Source organism: Prunus avium, chromosome 5 (genome assembly GCF_965620075.1).
Source record: "Prunus avium chromosome 5, drPruAviu1.hap1.1, whole genome shotgun sequence".
In the NCBI taxonomy this organism is placed as follows: Eukaryota; Viridiplantae; Streptophyta; class Magnoliopsida; order Rosales; family Rosaceae; genus Prunus; species Prunus avium.
Genome location: NC_142288.1, coordinates 20,023,675 through 20,050,299, shown reverse-complemented (window position 1 = coordinate 20,050,299; position 26,625 = coordinate 20,023,675). Strand labels below are relative to the sequence as shown.

The 26,625-nt window shown below is 36.2% G+C and overlaps 1 protein-coding gene across 1 annotated transcript; it reads right to left on the bottom strand.

The window, feature by feature from the left end:
* Positions 1–874: 874 nt before the first annotated feature.
* Positions 875–23,491, bottom strand: LOC148294483 (uncharacterized). Its single transcript, XM_088253768.1, has 3 exons — positions 23,325–23,491; positions 1,845–3,230; positions 875–1,766 (listed from the first exon to the last, which is right to left on the bottom strand). The coding sequence occupies exons 1-3, from the start codon at positions 23,489–23,491 to the stop codon at positions 875–877; spliced, it is 2,445 nt and encodes an 814-aa protein (XP_088109894.1).
* Between the last annotated feature and the right edge of the window lie 3,134 nt (positions 23,492–26,625).

Sequence of the window (26,625 nt, the reverse complement as noted above, 5' to 3'; positions counted from 1 at the left end):
CTCCCTGATTAAGAGGGCCAATAATGACACTCTCAGTTTGAGTGAGAGGACTATGATCAGCATGGGAGCTGGCAACCTGGACAGATGAGATGGAACTAGAAGTTGAAGGGGTTGACAGGTCAACCGGGACAGAACTTCCAAAAGTTGACAGGTCAACCACAAGATCCAGACCTGGAGGGTCATGCTCAAGAGGAGGAGGAAGAAGACCATCCTCATCTAATGCCATCTCCGTAGAGGCAGCAAAATCATCAATATTGACATTTATGGATTCAATGATGGTTCTGGTCCTACAATTGTACACTCTATAGGCTCGGCTGGAAGTGGAATACCCTAGAAATATTCCTTTATCCCACTTAGAATCAAACTTAGCAAGATGCTCCCTATCTCTCAAAATATAGCATGTGCTACCAAAGACTCTAAAATATGACACATTAGGCTTCTTTCCTTTCCAAATCTCATAGGGAGTTTGTTTGGTACCAGACCTCAAAAACACCATGTTGGAGATGTAACAAGCTGTATTTACAGCTTCAGCCCAAAAATGTTTAGCAAGGTTTTTGCTATTTAGCATCACCCTAGCCAGCTCAACAAGAACCCTATTCTTTCTCTCCACAACACCATTTTGCTGAGGTGTAATAGGTGCAGAGAACTCATGTTTAATTCCCATCTCTTCACAAAATTTCAGAAACTGAAAATTCTCAAACTCAATTCCATGATCTGTTCTAATTCTAACAAGTGGCAGATGACTAGTCATCTTCTCTTTTTGCAAAAGATGACAAACAGACTTAAACCTTTGAAAAGTTTCAGATTTCTCACGTAAGAATGAGACCCAAGTGAACCTAGAGAAATCATCAACCATGACCAGAATATATTTCTTTCAACCAAGGGACAAAGTTTGGATATGACCAACAAGGTCCATGTGAACAAGTTCAAGACTTACATGTGTTTGAATGTGTTTGACCTTTTTGTGTGACACTCTAACTTGCTTGCCCATTTGACATCCTTCACAAACATGCTGATCAGATTTGTCAAGCTTTGGTAGACCACTCACTAACTCTCTCTTGGACAATTTATGCAACTCTCTAAAATTCACATGTCCAAGTCTTTGATGCCACAAGACACTTGTTTCATTCACAACCTTGTTGCAAACTACTTCTTTTGCATCATTGACACTATCAATGCAATAGCAATTGTCCCTAGACCTTGACACGCTCACAATCTCATTGCCACCTTTTCCAATGATTTTGCAGCCATGCTTGGAGTATCTAACTTCTACTATTCCATCATCACACAGCTGACTCACACTAATGAGATTGGATGTGAGACCCTCAACAAATCTAACATTCTTAAGCTCGGGTAATCCAGGGATACAAACAGTGCCTTTTCCAACAACTTGAGACTTGTGACCTCCACCAAAAGTCACAGTGCCTCCATCAAAAGGGCTGAGAGATGAGAAAACACTCTTATCACCAGACATGTGTTTGGAACAGCCACTATCAAAGTACCAAGAGTTGATGTTTGAAGCAGCAAAAGCATTTATCACAACAAGGGATTTGGTATGACCTCTTGCAATCCAAGTAGACTTAGGCACAATAGGAGAACTCATTTTAAGGGAGACAAGTTTGGCAATCTTAGTTACTTCATCTAGCAAATGATCAACCTGATCTTGCAAAGATCTGGGATTCCTTTTAGATTTTGAAGACAATTTTCTGATCTTACCCTTGTTGTACATATGACAGACTGGTCGAATATGACCAGTCAACCCACACCTGTGACAAGTTGGAACAAACTTAGGTTTCTTGACTACCTGCTGAACATCAAGAGGCGTAATGGCTGGAGTTTTTTACTTGACAAATGTAGTGGTAGAGCTAGAAGACCTAGAATCAAAATGATTAAACCCAAGACCACCTTTGTCCCCATGAAGTTTTCCCATATTCAACATTTTGTCAATTTTTGTGGCACCAATGGTCATAGATATAACCTTACTTTTTGCTTCATTCAATTCACCTAGGAGCAGTTTGTTTGAGTTCACATTAACTTGATTTTCAAGATTACTCCTAATTGACACAAGTGCAACAATTTCTTTTTCTAGAGACTCAAATTTGTCACTCACCTCCTTTTTGGTTTCTTTTAAGATGAGAATTTCATGTTGAAGTTCTTGGTTATTGGCCTCAAGTTTGAGACTCTCTTCTTTCAAGGAGAAAGTCTCTTTGAACAAGCAATCATATTTTCTTCCTAATGACTCGTATGACAGGTCATCAGACTCAAAATCAGATTCATTAGACACAGGCTGCACAGATGCAACAAAGGCAACTTGTTGGTCATCATTATCAGAGGAAGATGAATCCTCTTGAGACACTTCACTTTCACTCTCACTCCAGCTCACTTTCATGGTCTTGTCCTTTCCTTTAGAGTATTTTTTCTGATTGTTTGCACAGTCAGTAGCATAGTGCCTAATGCCTCCACATGTGAAGCACTTGACAGATTTTCTAAAATCTTTAGTGAAAGGTTTGACATCCTTGTTCCTTTCATTAGACCGATCAATTGATGGTCTAAACTGTCTCTCACTACCAGAGCTGCCCTCTCTAGCAAACTTTCCCTTATCCTTAAGAATTCTCCTAAATTTTTTGACAAACAAGGCCATCTCATCCTCAAAACCTGAGGATTTTTCACCACATTTCAAAGAGGAAACATGCACTCCTTGAAGTGCAACATTTTTTGATTTTTTAGTGTCATTTTCTTCCATATTCAACTCCATCTCATATGTTTTTAATTTTCCTACAAGCTTGCCAAGCCTAATTTCATTTAAGTTTTGGACCTCCATGATTGCAGTTTTCTTTGCTCTAAACCTAGATGGTAGAACACAAAGAATTTTTTGAACAATAAGAAGCTCTTCAATAGGTTGACCAAGACTCATGGCTTCATTTGTGATCATCTCAACTCTCCCATAGAACTCAGAAATAGACTCAGTTTCAGACATCCTAAGTTCTTCAAATTGTGCAAGCACCATCTGAAGTTTTAGGGTTCTAACTTGGTCATCACCTTCATGAACCACCCTTAGTTTATCCCAAGCCTGTTTAGCATTAGGGATGTGTTGTATATGTGCAAACTGTGTGCTAGACAAGGCTGTAACTAAGGAATTTCTGGCCTTCTTGTTTGCATATGCAGCAAACACCTCAGCTTCAGTCCATTCTGACCTAGGCTTGGGCACAACTGCACCCTCAACAACTTGACTGGAGCAATTCACTCAATTGTGAGATACCCACTTGCATACTCATCAAGAGCATCAAGGAATATCTCAAATTTTTCGCTCCATGCAGCATAGTGATCGGTTCATAATTGTATATCATTTTGTACCCTTCTAGCTTATGATTTGGTTATGTTTTTGAGTTAAACTTGTGCTTTTAATCCTTTTTGTGTTTATCTTTCAGTTCATTGAGCTTTAGGTAATAATGATGGCTTTGGATAGTAAATGATGCAATCCATGCATGTTAGGGCCTAATTTGGATGAATGGATGAAGAGCTTAAAGACAAACTCAATTTTGGCTACGGTCCCCTACCAGCCCAGTTTCGTAGGTCATATTGCAAGCTTTGTTTCAGCAACCTACATAGCTCGGATGAGGCCACATTCTTCATGAAAGTTGTTCCAATGGGTGTGTAATATAACATATCCAAAATTCAGCCCCATTGGATAAATATGGAGTCTGTTACCTAGCAAACACAAAGCCATGCTCAGGATGGATTTTATCAGCGCGCAAAATGAGTTAGCAATTTGTTTTGGCCTTAACTTCCTCCTCCGACCTTGGATTGGCCCAAATGATATATGGCTGGAAAGAAGACATTCTGAACTTCAAGTTTGAGTGCTTAAAGTCTTAATTTGCTTAAGGGAAGCCCAATTCGTAAGCCCTTGAAGTTGCTGGTCATGCTGACCTCAGGATGAGCTATTATTTCTGGTTGGAAGCTTGGTCATGGTGACATGAAGATGAGCTAGGGCTGCTGGTGGGATTTATTAGTGAAGTGCATCAACCATTTCAGATTTTATAATGCAAGTGTTGTATGCATTAGTGAAGTGCATCAACCATTTCAGATTTTATAAAACAAGTGTTGTATGCATTAGCCATACTTAATTCAGATTTTCAGCTTCCTTAGGCCTATATATAGTGAGGTTTCCCAAGCTTGTAAACACACCCCAAGGGGGGGAGCTCTCAAACACTTCTCTAGAGCTCCCTTCCCTTCTCTCCCTCAAATTCTCTTAGTTTCTCTTTCTAGTTTTCAATTGTTGTAATGAAATCTTTTGTGTTGAAATTTTCCTTAAGTTTTTCCAAGTTCTACTTAATTTTCATTGTTATGTAAATTCTTTTCTTTAGTTTCAAGTTTGATTAGTTTCCAAGTTTCAATTATGATTTTTGTTCTTATTCATTATGCTTATAAGTTAATATGCTAGTTTGAATGATTGATCACCATTTAGGCTTGCATGTTAGCTATCTTGGTTTGAATTAAGAGTAGACACCATGCTTTAATTCGAATTGAACTATGAATAGGAAGAGTATGTATGGACATTCGACAACAGGGATTAGATACATGCTTGGTTGTTTAAATTGTTCTTCTATGCTTAATGGGTTCCTAATGCTTAATTTTAGGTTAGACAACAAATGATCAAATTAGGGAATTAGGAACACAAGGTTATGACCAAACACCATGGCTTAATCATACTTTAGCTAGAATCAATCCGTTAATCTAATTGAACTTGGGAACTTATTTGCTTGAGTTATTTCTTCCTTGTTTTATTTATTTCCTTTCTTTTTCATTTCTGTTTTGTGTAGGGAAACTAAATTGGATCATTCAATCACCAATCCTCGTGGGATCGACCTCGCACTTACATACGCTATACTACCGAACGGCTCGTGCACTTGCGAGTATCACAAGTTGAGGATGCAACTGAATCCATTTTGGTGCAGCTGTATCTACACAACAAGTTTTTGGCGCCGTTGCCGGGGATTGGCAACATAGTTTGGTTCTATTTCTTTTCCCTACTTGTTTTATTTTTATTTTTCATTTTCATGTTCTTCTAAACAATTTCAAGTTTTAAAGTTAATGATGTTAATGGACCAGTTGTGTTTGTAGTCCAACAGAAAAGGACAATTGCCCAACAAGCAAGAGAACTGGGTTTAAGTCCCAGCTTACACAACCCATTGGTGCTTGTTGCTTTGAAGCATGGAATTGGATGTGTGTTGATTTTCCTTTTCATTTTAGTTTTTATTTCCTCATCCTTTTAATTCTATTTCAAGTTTTCTATGTTTGTTTTAGCAATTTATTATAGCTCAATAATAAATGGAGAGAGATGGCAACCTCAATCATAAGAATGGGAAGTGTGGAGCAGTGGGAGAAGTCGCGACCTCCAAGTGCATCCATGCTCGACTTAATCGCTTCAAGGGGGAGCATTTCAATCCTTTCTCTTCTTTGAATTCTGTTTATTTTCGTAGTTGTTTTTGCCTTTTGGTCCACGTTGAGTTCTTTGTTTTTCTATGCTGAATCCAACCATATAAAGAACGTAAAATTTGGACTTACGGTTGGAAAGTTATAGCCTAAAAACTGAACAGAGGTCGAAGCTGAAAAACATAGAAACGAATCTGTCCAAATGGTGATAAACGGGTGATAGAAAGTGCTGTTTGTTTTTTTTCTTTGGTTTCTTGGTTTGTTTCCTTTAGTACAACAATTTATGTTGTTTGTTTGAATTTGTTTACAGTACTTAGTTCATTTTTGTTTGTGGTTTGTTGTTTCATTTTATCTTAATGTGTTTTTGTTTCTTATCTTAAAAAAATTTTTAAAAAAAAAAAAGATTTTTCATATGAGCCGACTTATGGTAACCCCAGTGAGCACTTCCGTTAATACAGTGTCTAGGAGTTCTTTAGGCGACACCTTCGGTGTCTAAGAAGTTTGGGTTTTAAGCGGGACCATTGTGGCCCCTCCAACCTTCTCGGATCCCCTGGCTGTGTTTTCTGAGGCCCTTAACTGGTCATCCGTGAGTTGCTTGTATATTCGTGTGTTTTTAAATTAAGTTTTCTTTATTTTCTTTGTTTTCTTTTCTGTTGAGTCTTTGTTTTTGTTTTGTTTCTGTTTTTGTTTTGTTATGTTAGTTTATTTATTTACGTGGTATGGTTAGTTAGTTTATTTCTGAGTGTTAAAACACTTTTTTTTTATATTTCAAACATTGCATAAAAAAAAAAAAAAAAACACAAAAAAAAAAAAACACAAAAACAAAAATAAAACAAAAATAAAAACAATAAAAATAAAAAAACAACATCATCATCTTCTTCATCATCTTCTTCATCTCCATCATCATCATGGCTTGCCTCTATTTTCTCGCACTTGTAGAATCTGCAGCAGCTCCACATGGTCCTCATTTTTTCTCTGCAGTGCTTCCACGTGCTGATTGGCACAGTAGAGCCGCTTCTGCAAGTCCGCCACCATAGCCTTCAAGGAAGCTATTTCCTCGCTCATCGCGGCACACTCCCTTGTCCTCGCCAGTAATCGCATGCCCAAATTGGTAGCGGAGACCGCATGGAGCACAGTTAAATTGTGAGACTCCTCTACCGCTGCCTTATCAGACCTCTGTGCCACATGCAGATGATCTGTCGGAGTGAGCTTGCTGCTAATCATGCCTCCTAGCAGCACTGCTCTGTTCGACAGTGCCTCAGAAAAGTTCGGTATTGCCTCAGCAAAGTTTGAGGCCGTGCCGTGATGATAGGAAGAGTTTGGAAAGACAGTGTTTGGAGGAGCCCTTGTCTGGGCATTCGGTGGTGCAAGTGAGAGCTCAAGGTTGAGATCATCAAGGTGAGTGCATGAGGATGCCATTTTTTTTGTTTCTGGATTTTTTGATGTTTTTCCTTGAGTTGCAGGAAGAAATGCTGGGTATCATCCGCTTGCAGAGGTGTGGTTTAAATAGACATATGCTGATGAGAGAGAGCCAACACCATTTCGGATTTCCCGGGCGTGCTCGACCTAATCGCTTCAAGGGGGAGCACCTTTACTTTACTTTTCTTTTCTTTTTTTTTCTTTTTTTTTTTTTTCTTTTTTTTTTTCCTCCGTGTTTTCTGGTGTTTAATGTTTTTGCCCGTTACTTTCATTTTCTAGTGCTTTGTGTTTTTGCCTTTCCCTTTCGGCTATCATCTTTGTCTTATTTTAGTTAGGGAAATGTGTTTTCTTTTCCGTTTGTCGTCTTTGTTTTATTTTAGTTGGGAAGTGTGTTTTCTTTTTCTTTTTCTTTTTCTTTCTGCAACCTTACTCTTTTATTTCCGAAACAAAATAACGAAAATACAAAAACAACAAAATAAAATAAAAACAACAATAATGCAGTAGGAAATCATTTCTTCTCGGTGCTTGGTGTCTCGACCATTGGAGCTTTGAGTTTGGCCCTCTGGCTGTCCTCTTCCGGGGCTTCACGCACAGCTTCTTGGGGCTCATCACTTGAGCTCCCAAAGATCGTAATCTTAGCTTGAGCGTAACTACTCTCGCGATCTGCTTGTTTGCGTTTACCCGGTCGGTCTAGGTCTTCCAGCTGTTTTCGCATGTCGCGAGAGTACAACTCTACCATCTTTGATAGGTTTCTATTCTCGTCCCGCAATACTTCTAGCTGGTGTCGATTCACCTCCACTATCCTTGACCTCTCCCTTTTCAAGCTTTTTATAGCAGTCTGACACTCCTCAACCATACTTCGCTCCGCCGCCAACTGACCTTTCAGCACCTCTACCTCATGGGACTTCGCAAGTAGGCGATGACCCAAACTTGCGACTGTTGCCGTACTCTGCACGCTCAGTGCTAGGGCATCGCTCACGACCCGGTTGTCATCCCTTGTCCCCAGAACACGTATATCTTTAGGGGTCACTAAATTTCTAGCCACTCCAATGGCAACATCGTTGTCCAGGAGTATTGAGTCAGTTACTGTCACAGGCCCCCGTGCGGAAGCAAAGTAGGGCATCCATACTGGTGCCGCTGCTTGGCCTCGTGTCTGAGTCGGTGGAGCTAGGTTGAGATCCAACGAAAATGGGTAGTTAGAGGCCATTTGATTTCTCACTCTCTTTTCTTCTTTCTTTCTTTTCTCTTTTGTGTGTTTCTGAGTTTGTGTTTTTTTTACCCTTTCTTTTTACCTTTTATAGACTTAGTTTGCTAAACCCTAGCCGTTGCGGTTCTGAGTTCTGTGCGGCCCTTACGGCTTATCTCTATATGTCGCCGCACCCGTTTCCCAACCCCCCTTAATTGCATTTTCACCTTTCACCACCTTCTAGTGAAAAAGTCATCCCGCTTCACCCAAGAAGCCAATAATTCTGGCTTGGGGGATGTGACAGCTGCTTCTGCGCGGCGACACGTCCCTCACCCCTTTCACCCGTGACTTCCCAGGAACCAAGGCATCAGGGACCACACACTTTCTTTTCATAAATCCCGCCTTTGCGCTCCCAATTCAAGTTTCATTTTATTTTAAAAAAATAATAATAATAATAATAACAAACTTGTGGGCTTCAGATTTCATTGTGGGTCGGGTTTTTACCATTGTTTTGGTTTCAAAGTGGGTTAAATTCACCGTGGTTTGTGTTTCGAAATTGTGGGCTTTGGGCTTCAAAATTTTTTTGGGTTTCGGAATTGTGTGATTAGGGTTTACTGTTTCATTTTTTTGTTTGTTTGTTTGTTTGTGTTGTAATTTTTATTTTATAATTATTTTATTTTTGTTTTCTTTTGTGATTTTGTGATTTTTTTTTTTATTTGCTTTAATACCTTTCATTTGTTGTTATGACATTGTTTGTGGCTAATTTTTAAACATTGAGGACAATGTTCATTTCTAGGTTTGGGGGTATTGGAGTTTAGCATGTAAAATTGGTTTTTCCTTAATTTAATTTAATTTATTTTTTATTTGCTTGTTTTTATTTTTTTATTTTGTTAAGTCTTGCTTTTATTTTGATTTTGATTTTGATTTTGATTTTGATTTTGATTTTATTCACTTTCCGAACACATTTGATGAGATTGTGATAAATGTTTGCATGACTTAAATGAAAATTGAATTTTATTTTTTTTTTATTTTTTTTTATTTTTTTTCCTTGTAAATTTTTATTGTAAAAAAAAAAAAATTAATTAATTGATTAATTTGGCATCGTTCTAACATGATATGTTCGAAACCTTCTTTGCACTTGCCATTTGTTTCATAATTCTCCAATTAAAGGATTTGTATGACCCAAAGAATTGTATCAAGCATAAATTAGACTTATATAACCATAAATGTGAGCTTTTGAGCCTTGTGCTTCATTTCATGAGTGTTATACACATACTCTTATTTTCTTGTCATCAAAGTTGTTGTTTGATCTCATTATTCATTGATTTGGTTGAATACTTAAAAGTCATTCATTCTTTTGCAATTTGATTTCATGACATTTAAAGAAATGATATTAAGGCATTCTTTGGATCGTTTGTACCTTTCAAGCTAACCTTATGCATGCTTAAGCATGATTTTCCATTGTTAACCATTTTGAGCCTACATGTAAACCTTTTCTTTCATTTACCAATTATATTTCCTCGCCTTAGCCTGAAAAACAAATATTTACCTTTCTAAGGAACTCATGAGCTTTAATTGGAATGTGTTTTTCATACTAAGTTTAGGAATTGGTGTTACATTTTGAAAAAAAAAAAAAAAAAATCACACAATTGGTGAAAGAAACGAGAAAAAATTGTGATTAAGTGGTGATTGAATGAAATTTCATTTTTGGGTTTCATTTTTGGGCCTTCTAAATAAATTGGTGTTTGTTCAATTCAAGGAAAGGAGTATGAATAATCGTAAATGAAGGTATAAGGAGTTTTGATCGTGTAAAAGAAAAAAATCTAATCGTGATGATTCGAAGTCTTGTAAACAATTGTTTTATGCTCTTATATTTTGAGTTTCTTGGACTTTGTTTTATCCATACCCTTCATTTCTTACTCACCTTACAGCCTTGGCCCCATTACAACCTATGTTAAAGACCTAAATTGATCTTAAATGTCATGTGGTTGAATTGCATTCATTTTTCTACTTTTAAGTGTTTGGCATCCTTCTTGAGATCATATTAATGCAAGTTCTTCATCTTTCTATTTCGAGTTAAGTCTTTATGGTTTAACTCTAATCTCATGTTTATAACTGAGTGTTGCATTATAGCCCTCTTCCGAGTGATTCATTTGTGAGAGGACAACTTTGGTGAGATTTGAAGTTGAACTTGTGCTTTGTATGATTTTTGAAATTGTGTGAAAACTAAGATTGGGGAATTTGTTGCATTTGGCTATCACACTACCACACTTTGAGCATATTATGTTTTGAACTTTGCCGCTTTGTGAATAATGTTTAAAATTGAGCTTTTATTGTTAAAACTTTTGAGTCATGTGCATGAGTCATTTCTCTTCAGAAAATGTTCGGAAAGATTGTTTTGAGTTCTTTTTATTTTTGTAATTTTTTTGTTTTGTTTTGTTTTGTTTTGTTTTTTTTGTTTTGTTTTTGTTAATGTAATTATTATTATTTTTTTTGTTTTTTATTTTGCTTAAAGACTAACAATCTTTTAAGTTTTCTAATTACCTTGTTTTACAGAGTCAGTAAAACGTTTGTGGGTATCGTATCTGTTAAACCCTCAGGAGACACAACTCCTCCTACTAGGGATGCCTAGAGGTTTAAAGGCTTGTTGCATTCGCTCAATGCAATCGAGTTACCTACGAAAGTGGTCTAGTTAACTTCTTGTTTTGTTTTTAACTTTGTTTTGTGTTGTTTTGCTCGAGGACTAGCAAAATCTAGGTTTGGGGGTATTTGATCGGTTCATAATTGTATATCATTTTGTACCCTTCTAGCTTATGATTTGGTTATGTTTTTGAGTTAAACTTGTGCTTTTAATCCTTTTTGTGTTTATCTTTCAGTTCATTGAGCTTTAGGTAATAATGATGGCTTTGGATAGTAAATGATGCAATCCATGCATGTTAGGGCCTAATTTGGATGAATGGATGAAGAGCTTAAAGACAAACTCAATTTTGGCTACGGTCCCCTACCAGCCCAGTTTCGTAGGTCATATTGCAAGCTTTGTTTCAGCAACCTACATAGCTCGGATGAGGCCACATTCTTCATGAAAGTTGTTCCAATGGGTGTGTAATATAACATATCCAAAATTCAGCCCCATTGGATAAATATGGAGTCTGTTACCTAGCAAACACAAAGCCATGCTCAGGATGGATTTTATCAGCGCGCAAAATGAGTTAGCAATTTGTTTTGGCCTTAACTTCCTCCTCCGACCTTGGATTGGCCCAAATGATATATGGCTGGAAAGAAGACATTCTGAACTTCAAGTTTGAGTGCTTAAAGTCTTAATTTGCTTAAGGGAAGCCCAATTCGTAAGCCCTTGAAGTTGCTGGTCATGCTGACCTCAGGATGAGCTATTATTTCTGGTTGGAAGCTTGGTCATGGTGACATGAAGATGAGCTAGGGCTGCTGGTGGGATTTATTAGTGAAGTGCATCAACCATTTCAGATTTTATAATGCAAGTGTTGTATGCATTAGTGAAGTGCATCAACCATTTCAGATTTTATAAAACAAGTGTTGTATGCATTAGCCATACTTAATTCAGATTTTCAGCTTCCTTAGGCCTATATATAGTGAGGTTTCCCAAGCTTGTAAACACACCCCAAGGGGGGGAGCTCTCAAACACTTCTCTAGAGCTCCCTTCCCTTCTCTCCCTCAAATTCTCTTAGTTTCTCTTTCTAGTTTTCAATTGTTGTAATGAAATCTTTTGTGTTGAAATTTTCCTTAAGTTTTTCCAAGTTCTACTTAATTTTCATTGTTATGTAAATTCTTTTCTTTAGTTTCAAGTTTGATTAGTTTCCAAGTTTCAATTATGATTTTTGTTCTTATTCATTATGCTTATAAGTTAATATGCTAGTTTGAATGATTGATCACCATTTAGGCTTGCATGTTAGCTATCTTGGTTTGAATTAAGAGTAGACACCATGCTTTAATTCGAATTGAACTATGAATAGGAAGAGTATGTATGGACATTCGACAACAGGGATTAGATACATGCTTGGTTGTTTAAATTGTTCTTCTATGCTTAATGGGTTCCTAATGCTTAATTTTAGGTTAGACAACAAATGATCAAATTAGGGAATTAGGAACACAAGGTTATGACCAAACACCATGGCTTAATCATACTTTAGCTAGAATCAATCCGTTAATCTAATTGAACTTGGGAACTTATTTGCTTGAGTTATTTCTTCCTTGTTTTATTTATTTCCTTTCTTTTTCATTTCTGTTTTGTGTAGGGAAACTAAATTGGATCATTCAATCACCAATCCTCGTGGGATCGACCTCGCACTTACATACGCTATACTACCGAACGGCTCGTGCACTTGCGAGTATCACAAGTTGAGGATGCAACTGAATCCATTTTGGTGCAGCTGTATCTACACAACACATAGTTATTGCCGTCAAAATAAGGTGGGAAGTTGCAAGATCCAGCAACTCGATCCCTTTCCATAGTGAGCACACCTAAACACCAAAACAAATCCTAGGATCTCTCTATTTATGTTAAGAGTTGACGCTCTGATACCAATTGAAATTGGTACTTAGGTGACGAGGGGTAAATTTAGCGACACAAACAAGACACAACAACACAATCAATCAAGAGAACACACAGAGCCACAAGGTACTTGCAGCCCTAGAAGATTACTAGTGACAACCTAGGCACTCAAAAGGACCCGTCAATCTAGGCATCCCCTGTGCTAGCAACAACTATGGTGAAAGTGTGTGAAGTCATCATTATCAAGTAAACAGCAAACAGCAGATAAAGATGACTAGTCAACCACCAAGAACACAAACCCAGAAAAATTTACAGATATGCAAAACAGAATTTGTTTACCCAGAAACCCACCATTGGGAAAAAACTGGAAGTCATCAACCAACTAGGCAATCCACTAAGTAGAAAAAGATTCTTACAAAGGAATACAAGCAAGCTCAAGCAAAACCTAGATCTATTTAGGAAGATGAGCTATACCTCCTTTGTGCAATCTTCTTCTCCAACTTAGCAAAGCTTGAAGCTCAGTTCTTCATGGCAATTGCAGCTCCTTCTCCAGATCATTCATCCCATGGCACTAGCTTGCAAGCTCCAACTCAGACCGAAACCAAAATTTGGATTCAAAGGAGAATAAGCAATTTCTTCAAGAAACCATACTCGTGAAGAAATCAGTCTTGAATCTGACCTAGGTATAAATGAGAGAATGATTTAAATAGCTAGACGCATATTCATGTTTCAAATGCAGTTTTTCAAAAAGAAATCAATTAGAAAAACTCATAGATGAAATATATGGTTCACTCTTGAGGAAGCAGAAGAGAAAGATGGCAAGCCAATCTTTCCAAAACTTCCACACAAAAGAGACGGCTGCCAAAAGAGGAATTCACTAGCCTTTACAGACAAAAATCCTTTAGGTTAGAATGACACATGGCAGCAGAGAGAGAAGAGAGAATAGGACAAAAAGATTGGTTATCTAGCTGGAAATCCTACAAAGCAAGGATGACTAGTCATACGAGAAACAGATGACTAGTCATCATTTTATGAAATCAATTTAATGCAATGATGCAATGCACAATTTACCTTTGTCAAAATGCATGAGCCTCCATAGGATAGATGTTAGTTAAGAACACCTAGAGAAGCTATTCTTAAACTAAACTTGAGCTTGATAAAAACAATGAAAATCCTATTACAAAATTGTCAAGGGAAGCCAAAAGAAATAATCAAAATTCATACATTAACACATCTTAACAATTAAACTTTCTATCACAATTTTTGGATATATGAACCTCTTCTTCATGCATTTGGATATGAACATGAAGAATAATTTATTTGAATATCTAACATTAAGCTTGGGAATAGTGACTGGTGTGAGAGATGACGATTTAAGATCATAGTGAAACTATACATCGATCGGATCATAGTCCTTGTAAACATTGTGCCATAAAGTGATTCTATATTTTTCCAGCCCTCTCGTACTTGGAATGAACCCTATATAGTGTACACAAGTCAGATAATTGTTGGATATAGTAGCATATTTGAGCTCAAAATTTGTCCAACATAAGAAGATTATAAAATATTTCTAATTTTTGCAAGTTTTTTTGTACGAATTTTATGTCTCAGCCATTCTTTTAAGTTCAAAATGGCCAACAGGGTCTAGCCAAGTGGAAAAGGGCCTTGACTTGCAGACCAGAAGTCTCTGGTTCAAACCCTCATACATGACATCATTTGTGTGTATGTGAAATCCCCCTCCCATATAGTTTAGATTATATCGCTTGTACTTAAAAGTGCAAAATGAATTGAGCCTATTTTTCTCATAGGTTTGGCTTAGCTCAAGAGGTACGAGATTCTTTCCCAACTATAGGGTGTTTTTCTTTTTTGGCATTTGAGTTTGATCCCTCTCCTAGACTATCATTAAACAAATAATTGTAAAAAAAAATATATCAACATCTTGATACCAACATGTGGCACATGACATGACAACAAGTTGGTACTCATAGCACTACTATTATAGAATAGAATAATTGTACAACCACGTGGTATATCTCGTACACATTATTTATTCATACTATTCCTCAAAAGGGGAAATATATCAACCATGTCCCTACTAATTTTATAACATGTATACAAGCTTTCTATAATTTCTCATTGACGAGCACCAACCAAAATATGGGTTGATATAAAAATTTAGTCGCAACATGGACTTTTTATTGACACATATTTTGGAAACCCCTTATGAAAACAGTTACTTGAATCTGATATTCTGTTCAAATGTGTTCGTAGGAAATTTAAGGAATTGGTCCAAATTATGAACCCAAAATTATGGTCAACTTTGTGCTCATGTGCAACAAAAGAATCCATTCAAGCTTAAACAGTTTGCAGAAACACATGCACTAATACAGAGACCAACAGACAAAGCTTTGCCCTTTCTCTGCTCATTTGGGAGAGACTGATATAGTGACTTGTGGTTGTTACAATCCAAGCTGATATTTCTCTCTGTTTCTCTCCCTCTCAAAATCCTTCTCACATTAAACATCTTCTTACATTCCAGATTGTTTTCTACCTCCGCTTACTTTTCGGTTTACCATCATTCTTGGGTTTTTTTTCTGGCTGCCTGTAGAGGCGGCCCATGGGGTGTGCGAGCTGTGCGACCGCACAGGGCCCCCAAAATTTAAGGGCCCCAAATTTTTCCGAGTCAACGCATTCAATTAATTAAAACATGAAAATAAAAATGAAATATTAAATATCACCCCACAACGCCACATGCAAGGCCCCAAAACCAAAACCAAAATTGAATTGAATATTAATTATCAACAACTTCCACGACTTAGAGAGTCTCTCTCTCACGCTGCAACTCTTCTTTTTATTTATTTATTATGGTTTGAAACCTGTGTTTTCTTCTTCCCAACTCTCGCGCTGCAAAACCATTATAATATTCTTTTCTCTTTCAGTGAGTCTCTCTCACTCTCCTCCATCAAAATAAATCCATTTCTCTTCAGTACCAGTGTACCACCCTCTTCCATCAAATTTTGGATTGTAAAAACCCAAGCTTTAGCCCTTTCCCCAAAATCACAGTTCTTTTCTCCCTCCCTCATTCACATGAGAATTCACCGAGCATTGAAATTGGAAAATCAATTTATCAGCTCTGTGATTTGGAAGAGTGACTAAAGAAATTTTTCTGGGAAGCTCTTTCCGAAGGTGTCCTCCCGTGTCAAAAAATTTTGTTTCTATATGGATTTTTTTTTCCTACTTGTATATGTAGGGCCTCAACATCCATATTTGCATAGGGCCTCCAAAATCAATGGACCGGCTCTGGCTGCCTGGGGGTACTTCTTGCATCCTGCCAGCTATTTTCTGCAAAAGTAAAACCCAATTATATTACATAACCTAGATCCAAAGGCTAATAAAAACACTTTATAGGCATGTAAACAATTGAGTCTCTTTATTCATGGACATTAAATAAATAAAAAAGATTCCATGTAAATGCCATATTTCTTTCACCTTTGCCATTCTCAAAAAAGTGGTTTCTTCTTCTTGCTTTGGCTGCTTCATGCCACCCTCCCCTCGTATGGGTTCATAATCGCCGGACTCACTGAGTCATAACAATAAAAAACTATATATATATATAAGGGTATTGTAACATACAAAATGTAACAAAATCCCAATGTACAAAGTAACATTATTGATGAAAACAGAAGATACTTGAAGTAAACTTACGGAGTGAACCAGTTTCTAGCCTCGAACAGACAACAATCACATTCATGTCGAGAGGAAAAGCAGTTGAATGTAAGGTTTGATCATATGTCTTCCTTCTTCTCCAACAACAATTTGAAACATGATGATACATACATATTGAACATGCAACGTGCACGTTGTTTGTGGTTTGCAATAATCAGTATTGCCATGAAAAAAGTCATTGTTCCCCAAACGTGGTCTGCAACCAATCTTGACATGAAAAAGTCCTTGTTTCCCAAATGAATCAAATACTCTTTCATAAAGTGGCAATGACGGCCGTGCAATCTGCAGGCCACGCAATGCAAACTGTGTTAATAGTGAGTATGCAATACTACCGTCATCATCAGTTTCAACCATCCTAAAAAAGATGCTATAATCTCGTCCTCCTTAAGCATATGTAGATAGACTTGCCTACAACCACAACTCTCCCTTGGAAAGCATCAAAATCACAAGAATCAACTTTCACTTTATTCCATTCTAGCCTCTTGAAAAGCAACGACATCATAATTGTGGTACATGTCATACAATGAGAACAAAATAAGACTGTAACAAACAACATGATTAAATGCATACGATTGCGATACTCATTGGAAAATGGAAAATGAGGCATTGGATCCCAAACCTCCCGATCAGGATCATGCCTCTCAAAGGATGGTTTGCGGAACATTGGAGATGCAAGATAGTAAAGCTTTTCGTAGGCAAAAACCACACATCCAGCTGGCTTCAATGTGCTGGTCCGAGGAATGGTTGACTGAAGCAATCTCCTAGTCTTCGTGTCAAAAATATGTCCACCTGTTGAGTTAGTTGGGGAGCTCCCGGAAGGTCTCGTGTAAAGGTCCTCTAGGGAGTATGTATAAATTGGACCGGCTGAAGATGCTTGCACTTTGAAGGAAACAACCATCAGAAAACGTGGCTAGAGGTTCATGTACAGTCGGGTTTCGACACCTCTTCCTCCTTTGAATTTAACTTCATGTATTGCATTAGTGGCATCTCCATCAACAAGGCTCCCCACTAGAAATACAGATCTATCTTCCCCCTCATATACTGCCATCATTGGTGCATACTGCACCTCCTTGGTGAAGCTGGACAGAGGAGAGACATCGAACAAGTTAAGTTAATCTGTACAAACACCTACCTACCTACCTAGAGAGAATTATCTAGTCGAAGAAGATGGTTATTATTTCAAGCAAGAATTAAAGATGCATGCAGCATGCAACAACGAGAGAAAACTTAACCAAATTCTCCCAGAAACAAAAGAAAAATAAAATTAATCAAAAATATTGACAAAGAAAAAAAAAACAATGCAAATCAAGAACATCAAAAATTTCTGGTTCGGCCTTTGTCAGCATGAATGGGAGCTTCACCGAGAGCCGTGTGTATCCACATCAGCAGAAAGAACTGATCCAACTGTGATGTGGCAATCACAACACCCAATAAGCGTGAAGTGATAAAGATTTGGCCATTTGATCAAATCAAGAGTTAAACTTTTAAAAAGAAAAATATCTAAGTGAAAATATAGAGGACTGAATACTGATTTTAACAACTTGAACTCAAAAACAATGATTTTTTTTTTTTTTTAAACATAGTTTTCAAATACTGATTTTAAGATCCAAAAACTTGTTTGGTATCCAACTTTAAAACTTTTTTGAGTTTAAAAAGTTGGATCAGTAGGATGCCAAACATGTTGGGTTTGTTAATTAACTTTTTGCAAGTTGTTGTTCAAAACCAATGGGCCTACGTACAATTACTCCCTCTTTTATTCCACATGGAGATTCATGTTTCTTCGAGGGATATAAACATTGTGGAAGTCGTTTCCATTCTTAAAAAAGAAATGCTTCAAAATATGGACTCTGATATGTTTTGAAATGCGAGATTGCAATTTTGCATATGTGGTTGGTTGATATCATGTTCTGGATTGCAACAGTGACTCAAATATTGTCAAAGTGGGCTAACGCTTCAAGCCCTGCGAAAGGCTTGAAGCGTTAGCCACTGTACAGGCTTTTTTCAAATTCTACATAGATTTGAAAGCAATAAAAGGAATCTCAAAATTGACATCCCATAAAGTTTGATGTCAAATGTAATTTTAAAAAACTATTTATTAATTTATGTTACGTTTATTTTTTTTATTTTTATGTTGAGCCAATACTATTGTCTTTTTTGGGTCATAAGCCCTGATATAGTTTACCCTCTTTTACATAAGCAAACCAAGCTTACATCCTTACCCATCAATGAAGTCTAAAATCTGATGCACCTATAATGTCAATAGAGCAATACAAGAAAGACCAAGCAATTTCCATAAATGTGCTAACTTTCAAATCTGCAGACCCAAGAAACTTCATTTACATAGAAATCAAAAGATATTAAGCAGCAGCGAGTACAGTGGCTAACGCTTCAAGCCCTAGTGTTAGTAATTGACCATTTCCTCTCGGCAAACTGATCGGTTCATAATTGTATATCATTTTGTACCCTTCTAGCTTATGATTTGGTTATGTTTTTGAGTTAAACTTGTACTTTTAATCCTTTTTGTGTTTATCTTTCAGCTTTAGGGAACAATGATGGCTTTGGATAGGAAATGATGCAATCCATGCATGTTAAGGCCTAATTTGGATGAATGGATGAAGAGCTTAAAGACAAACTCATTTTGGCTACAGCCCCCTGCCAGTCCAGTTCCGTAGGTCATATTGCAAGCATTGTTTCAACAACCTACATAGCTCGAATGAGGCCACATTCTTCATGAAAGTTGTTCCAATTGGTGTGTACTATAACATATCCAAAATTCAGCCCCATTAGATAAATCTGGAGTCCGTTACCTAGCAAACACAGAACCATGCTCAGGATGGATCTTATCAGCGCGGAAAATGAGTTAGCAATTTGTTTCGGCCTTAACTTCTTCCTCCGACCTTGGATTGGCCCAAATAACATATGGCTGGAAAGAAGACATTCTGAACTTCAATTTTGAGTGCTTAAAGTCCTAATTTGATTAAGAGAAGCCCAAGTTGTAAGCCCTTGAAGTTGCTGGTCATGCTGACCTCAGCATGTGCTGGTTGGATGCTTGGTCATGGTGAGCTAGGTATGAGCTATCATTTCTGGTTGGAAGCTTGGTCATGGTGACATGAAGATGAGCTAGGGCTGCTGGTGGGATCTATTGGTGAAGTGCATCAACCAATTCAAGATTTTCTAATACAAGTGCATCACCCAATTTAGATTTTCTAATACAAGTGCATCAACCATTTCAGATTTTATAAAACAAGTGTTGTATGCATTAGCCATATTGAATTCAGATTTTCACTTCCCCTAGGCCTATAAATAGGGAAGTTCTCTAAGCTTGTAAACACACCCCAAGGGGGGGAGCTCTCAAGCACTTCTCTAGAGCTCCCTTCCCTTCTCTCCCTCAAATTCTCTTAGTTTCCCTTTGTAGTACTCAATTGTTGTAATAAGATCATTCTATTAAATTTTCTTTGTACTAAATATCAAACACTTTTCCTTTCTCTTCTTCTAAATTCTTCAAATACTCTCTTCTCCAAACACTTCCCAAACACTTCTCCCATTTCCTTCATCAAATTCTCTAAAGCTTTCAAACACATGTTCTTCCAAAATCCTCAAAGTTCTCAAACATCTCTCTACTTCCCTTCTCTTCCAAAAGTCTCCATGTCTCAAACACTTCACAAACACATTTCTCTTCCTTCCCTAAGTTCTCAAATTCTCCAAGTTCACAAACATCCTCCAAGTTCTCAACCACTCTCTTCCAAATTCTCAAAGTTCCTAAACACTCTCTTCCAAAATCCACAAAGCTCTCAAAACACCTCTCTACTTTCTTCTCCAAATCCTCCAAGTTCTCAAACACTCTCTTCCAAATTCCCCATGTCTTAAACACATTCCCTTCCAAAATCCTCAAAGCTCTCAAACACATGTTCTTCCAAAATTCTCTAAAGTTCCCAAACACTTTCTTCTCCCTCCTCAAAGTTCTCAAACACTTCCTTTCTTCCTCAAAGTTCTCTTAGTTTCCTTAATGTTTTCTTAGTTGTAATTTATTTTTCTTGTAATGTACATTCTTTCTTAAGTATTCAAGTTTAATTAGTTTCCAAGTTTCAATTATGGTTTTTGTTCTTATTCATTATGCTTATAAGTTAATATGCTAGTTTGAATGATTGATCACCATTTAGGCTTGCATGTTAGCTATCTTGGTTTGAATTAAGAGTATACATCATGCTTTAATTCGAATTGAACTATGAATAGGAAGAGTATGTATGGACATTCGACAACAGGGATTAGATACATGCTTGGTTGTTTAAAATGTTCTTCTATGCTTAATGGGTTCCTAATGCTTAATTTTAGGTTAGACAACAAATGATCAAATTAGGGAATTAGGAACACAAGGTTATGACCACACACCATGGCTTAATCATACTTTAGCTAGAATCAATCCATTAATCTAATTGAACTTGGGAACTTATCTGCTTGAGTTAGTTATTTCTTTCTTCATTGTTTTATTTATTTCCTTTCTTTTTCATTTCTGTTTTGTGTAGGGAAACTAAATTGGATCATTCAATCACCAATCCTCGTGGGATCGACCTCGCACTTACATACGCTATACTACCAAACGGCTCGTGCACTTGCGAGTATCACAAGTTGAGGATGCAACTGAATCCATTTTGGTGCAGCTGTATCTACACAACACAAACCAACTTCTTCTTGCTGAAACATCACCTAGAAAAAATAATGTAAATACAAGAGTCAATCTCAATCCATTCAACCACATACTTATAAAAATTTGTGAGGTTTCAACTTCTTCTTGCAGTAATTCATTTTATAAAAAAAATAAGAAGCATCCAACTGCATGATTTAGTACCACCAGACATAGCATCCAAGAGCATCCCTAGACATAGTGATTCCCACAATAATGAATAATCACAAACTAGTAATTAGGATACGACACTTAGAACAACCACATACCCCAATTTAATTGAAATCCCCATCAAGCACCTATTCCAAGTGGAGTTCATAATCGCAGTGGTAGGCATGGAATGCTTCCAACCATAGGCCTCCAAGAATATTTCGTGCAGTTGAAAAATATTTATTTGTTTCCTAAACAATCCCTAATATCTACGCTTTTCATTATTATTTGGACTCAACAAATCAAAACATTCTCATAATACATATAATATATGTTCGTTCATTAATAATATGTATATATAGTTATACATATAAACCATAATTACATATAATGTAGGTATATTAAAATTAATGTAGGTATATTGAAATAGATAATTATGTACACTTTTTATAAATTAAAAACAAGTACACTATTCATACTAGGTAAATTATATTTTTCATAAAACAAACAATAAAAAGATAATTAGTTATTTTTCATAGAACAAGTAATAGGTACATTATTTTTTCAACATAATTAGTATGTACAATATTATTCATAAACAATTATAAAGTAGATTATTAGTCATGTATAATTCATAAAAAGAAAATAACATAAACATTTTTATTAAACAAACCGATTACCTAAATCTGTATTTATTGTTAAATTTAAAAAAATATTTCCAAATTAATTTCTATATCCATTACAACCATTTGGAGATCTTTCCAATTTCAACGTCTGTCATTATATACAATCCAATTAAAAACTGTTTCCATATTGATTCCTACATTAATATACAAAATGCAATAATGGCTTAGTTGGGGGTATTTTTGAATATGAAAAGTACAATAAATCAGATTTTATGCTTAATTAGGTAACTTGCTGAGTTGGATCCTAGTCATGAGTTTTTACTTATACAAATTGGGTATTATTTATAGGAACAAAAAGTGAAGGGTTGTAGGTACGTCAAATTGAATTTGAAGGATGTAAGCCAAATTTACTAAAAAAGTAAAAATAAAACTTAGCTGATTGCTGAATTGCTCTAAATTCAATGGCTATTTAATCAATTTCTTGTTTATTATTGTGCTCAGTAGATCAAGACTTTCGATAGTCTAATTTCTTGGAACTGAAAACTAGATTTTGATCGAAGAGCTAATCAGAGAGATTGTCAACCTAACTTTTGATCAAATATGAGTACACTTTTACAATACTTCCCAACCTAACTTTTAGGTAACATTTTCTTAGGTAGTACTACTGTACTAGTATGGTATTGCTTTTTCTTTGGTTTGGTGAGAAAACTCTTTCGAAACCAGGTTTGAACCTCTACCTTCCAAAGAATATTCAACTTCAACACCAACAAAAGAACTTAGAAGTGCGGCAGCAGACATGGTACTTTGTAACATGTAAGCTAATTTGAATTAAACACTACTCTCTCTTCACATTAATATATAATAATAATTAACTGCATGCGATTAATTATGTTAACTAATTTATAGTAGTGTGCTTGATTTCTACCTCTGTTTACTTTTCTTTTTTTTTGGTTTGCCGTGTTATTCTTGGGTTTTTTCTAGTGTCCGTGTCAAATATATGTCCACCCATTGAGTTAGTGCGGGGGGCCCCGGAACGTCTCATGAGACCCTCCTAAGAGTACGTATAAATTGGAGCTGCTGAAGATTCTTGCACTCTGGATGAAACAACCATCAGAAAACTTGGCTAGAGGTTTATGTAGTCGGGGTTTGACACCTCCTCCGCCCATACCTTCTTCTTGGAATTCAACTTCATAAATTGCATCAGTGCATTTTCCCGCAAGAAAAGACCCCACTATAAAACACAGATCTATGTTCCTCATCCATGTGCAAGCTGGACTGATAAGAGAGATATATAGAACAAGTCAAGTTAATTTTTTCAAACGCCTACATATGTAACATCATCAAGATAGCCGGACAAAAACAAAGCAGACAGAATTTATATAGTAGAAGAAGCTGGTTATTATTTCAAGAAAAAATCTTTGAATAATTAAGGATGCATGCAACAACGATAGAAACTAAACAAAAAGAAGATTGATCGAAAATTTTGAAAAGAACAAACAACAATTCGAATCAAGAACATCAACAATTTTACAGAGAAAAAAAAAATTACTAAGATGAAATCCACTAAGCCGCACTGACCTTGGGTAAGGATTACTGGCGCCTAGTAAGAAAAGCTCCTCCGTCATTGATTTTAGCAAATCGATCAGTTCGGTTACAGATTTTTGCAACTTCGATTGCTCCTCCTCTAGCTTATCTTGGCGTGCAAGCATCATCAAGTCATTATTGTCCTGAACATCATGACCCATGATAGATAAGGCCTTTGCTATTGGAATGCTAAACTGAGACCAAAGGGAATTTAGGGTTTGATTTCTTCACTATCTATTTCCTCTCTCTTGTCTCCGCAGAGATTTTTTGGAAGAAAATTTATGTGATTTTGGGTTTATCCCTCTATCTTCTCTTACTATATGATATGATATGTTTCTTTTCTTCAGGCCTTAGACGAGGAATTTCTATTTTGGATGTTGGCAAGTGATTTGACGCACATGATCAACTTCTGTTTTCGATACACTTTTTATATGTTTCTCATGCTACGGCAGATTCTTTTTCATGGTTTAGAATCCGATTCTTTCTCTACCAAATACATCTCGAGTTATATTATTACCATTCATTGGTATTTTTTTTGTTTATTCGACACTGATGAAATGGTTCAAAATCACCACCAAAAAAAAAATCTGCTCCAACCAATTAGTTATATCTGATTCACTTTCATTTTTTATTACAACAGGTTAGACTTTCTCAATGGTTCTGTAACAAGTTAGTTCCAATCCTAATAGGATATTGTCAAAAGGAAAAATGACTTTGTAAAAAAAAAAAAATTAAGTATTCATGTTTTTTAGGGTATTTGTTCATTTTTATTTCTGCTGTTTTATTTGCTTTTGGTGCATGTATTCTGTTCAGTCTCATTCGGCTGAGGAAGTCTTGCTTTCCAATTGGGTTCTGCTTCTACAGGTTAGTTCTATGCGGAATAGTGGCAATATATTTTCTTTGCATGATACAGGTTAGTTCTATATATTCTGTTTTCATTCGTTTGAATTTGTTCCCACTTTAGGTTGCATTGATATGATATATATTTTTTAAGAAATGGTTACAAGGCCAACCCTAAATTATGGTGAGCCAAGAAAAGATGGATGAAAATATCAAAGAATAAGAGGTTCCAATAGTTGTTCACAATAATATTCAAAAAGATGAGAGCCATAAGTGATTATATTATTAACAAAATTTAGAGAGGTTTTCTCTATTTTCTGGTGGATTCCAATTGTTGACGGATTTCAATTTATCTTCTCCGATTTAGACAGAATGACATCAGTCGAGTCCACGCTACAGGCCCTGCACATGGGCTTGACTTGGCTAACGCTTTGGGCTCCACCATTTTTTGATCCAGGCAATAGGCGGACTGCTATTCAACCCATATTTTAGCATGTGTCAAATTTAAGTATGGCCCAATACTTGCGTTGCGTTGAAGACTCTTTTCGGGCCAAAAGACAAAAGATTTGGCTTTCCCCAACTAGGTTGGCCTAACAAGGCTAGCTCAACTTTAATTAGTAGCACAACCAAGCTATGATCATTACTTTACAACAGACAAATTGAAAATCTAGAGGTCAAAATAGCTTAACAAACTCATATTCTACTCAAATCTTCAATCTATGGAAACTAAGGCAATGGAAGACCATAGAGTTTTTTAATTGAGCAAAATGGAAAGCTCGGAGCCATAATATTAACATGCACAATTTGGTTCAGCTTGTTGACTTCGATAGCAACAAGTACACATTGTACACTTGTTGTTTTTCTTTTTTGGTAATACTTATATAAAAAATTAGAATCACCAAGCCTATTTGAGGGACACAAAAGCACCAAGACATTCACAAAGCCAGTCGAGATTCACCATCAACGTTGGAATCGAATCCTTCCGAGTTCAGTTGATAAAGATTAAAGAGTGTACTAAAGTCAAAAACCAAGGTACGCATTCACACATTTTGGGATTCAACCAATGGCTTTGAACTTGTAGATGGTATATACACATCAAAAGAGTTGGCTTTTGAACTTTACAATTAGCTTTTGGCTTTATATATGTTAATTATAGGTCATATGGGTTACCTCGTTTTTCAAACTGACTAAAAATATTCAAGCATCGAGTAGATCGAGTAAAAAATACATGGTTCATTTCAATTCAAAGAACAAAATAAATATTAAAAAACACCACAAGGATCACATGATTCAGCATTCCACTTGACCATCGATCACTTGATGAGAATTATATTGATAAGGTTCTTAGGTATAGGGTCTCTCTCGCCTCGCCTGCAGCTTTCCTTTTCTTTCTTTTTTTGTTTGTTTGTTTGTTTTTGTTTTTAATTGTGTTTAGATTTTATTTGTTTCTTTTGGCATCCTGGGTGCAACTATTTTTTCTTGCCAAACACATTGATATAGTTTTATAATCCTATTAATATAACATAACTAATCTTACTCATATTAAGGCGCATTCTTATATTTTGGAAGCCCTAAACTAACAACCTAAATATGACCTTCTATTTTCTATGTATATATATGTGATTTTTCATCAGTAAGTTGAAAAAAAACAAGTGAACTAAAAAATAATCATGAAAAACAATGGTATGAAGCACCACACATATTTCATTAACTAAAAGTCGCTTTGAATATTGGGTTGCAAGCGTGTTAGCTTGCTTGAAACCTCAACTGCTAGTTTTTTTTTTTTTTTTTTTTGTTTGTCGAAACCTCAGCTGCTATATGCTATGATATACGAATGGTAGAGTTCAATTCAATGGATTATTGATCAACAATTGCCTTAGGTCCTGGCAATTTCGGCGTTGATGTTGAATATATCATTCCCCTATATTTTATTTCCTAATTTATTTAACTTAAATTATATGTTTAAAAATAAGTGGACCTTTATTGAGTTTCCTCTTTTTAATTTCGAAGTGAATAATTAGACAAATTTTTTTTACGGAGAAGGATGCGTCAATCTAGGCATCCCCAGTGCTAGCAACAACTATTGTGAACAATGTGTGTGTATCCATTCATAAATCACAAGAGTATTAGATAGAGTATTACTAGTCAAACAAATAAGATCATACACCAAAAATTGTTCACTCAAAAGCCCGTCATTCATCAAGCATCAACACAGAAAACATGGTGATCTAGAAATCCACTATTGGGAAAAACTGAGGGGTCATCAATCCGACAAGCAATCCACTCAGCAAAAGATGTTCTTACAGAAAAAGCAATCATAAGTTCAAGAAATCCTAGGTCTATTTAGGAAATGAACGCTACTTCCCTGTGCCACCTTCTTTTCCAACTTAGTTGAGGTAGAAGCTAATTCATCATGTAAGTGGCAGCTTCATCCTTAGCTCCTTCACTCCATGGC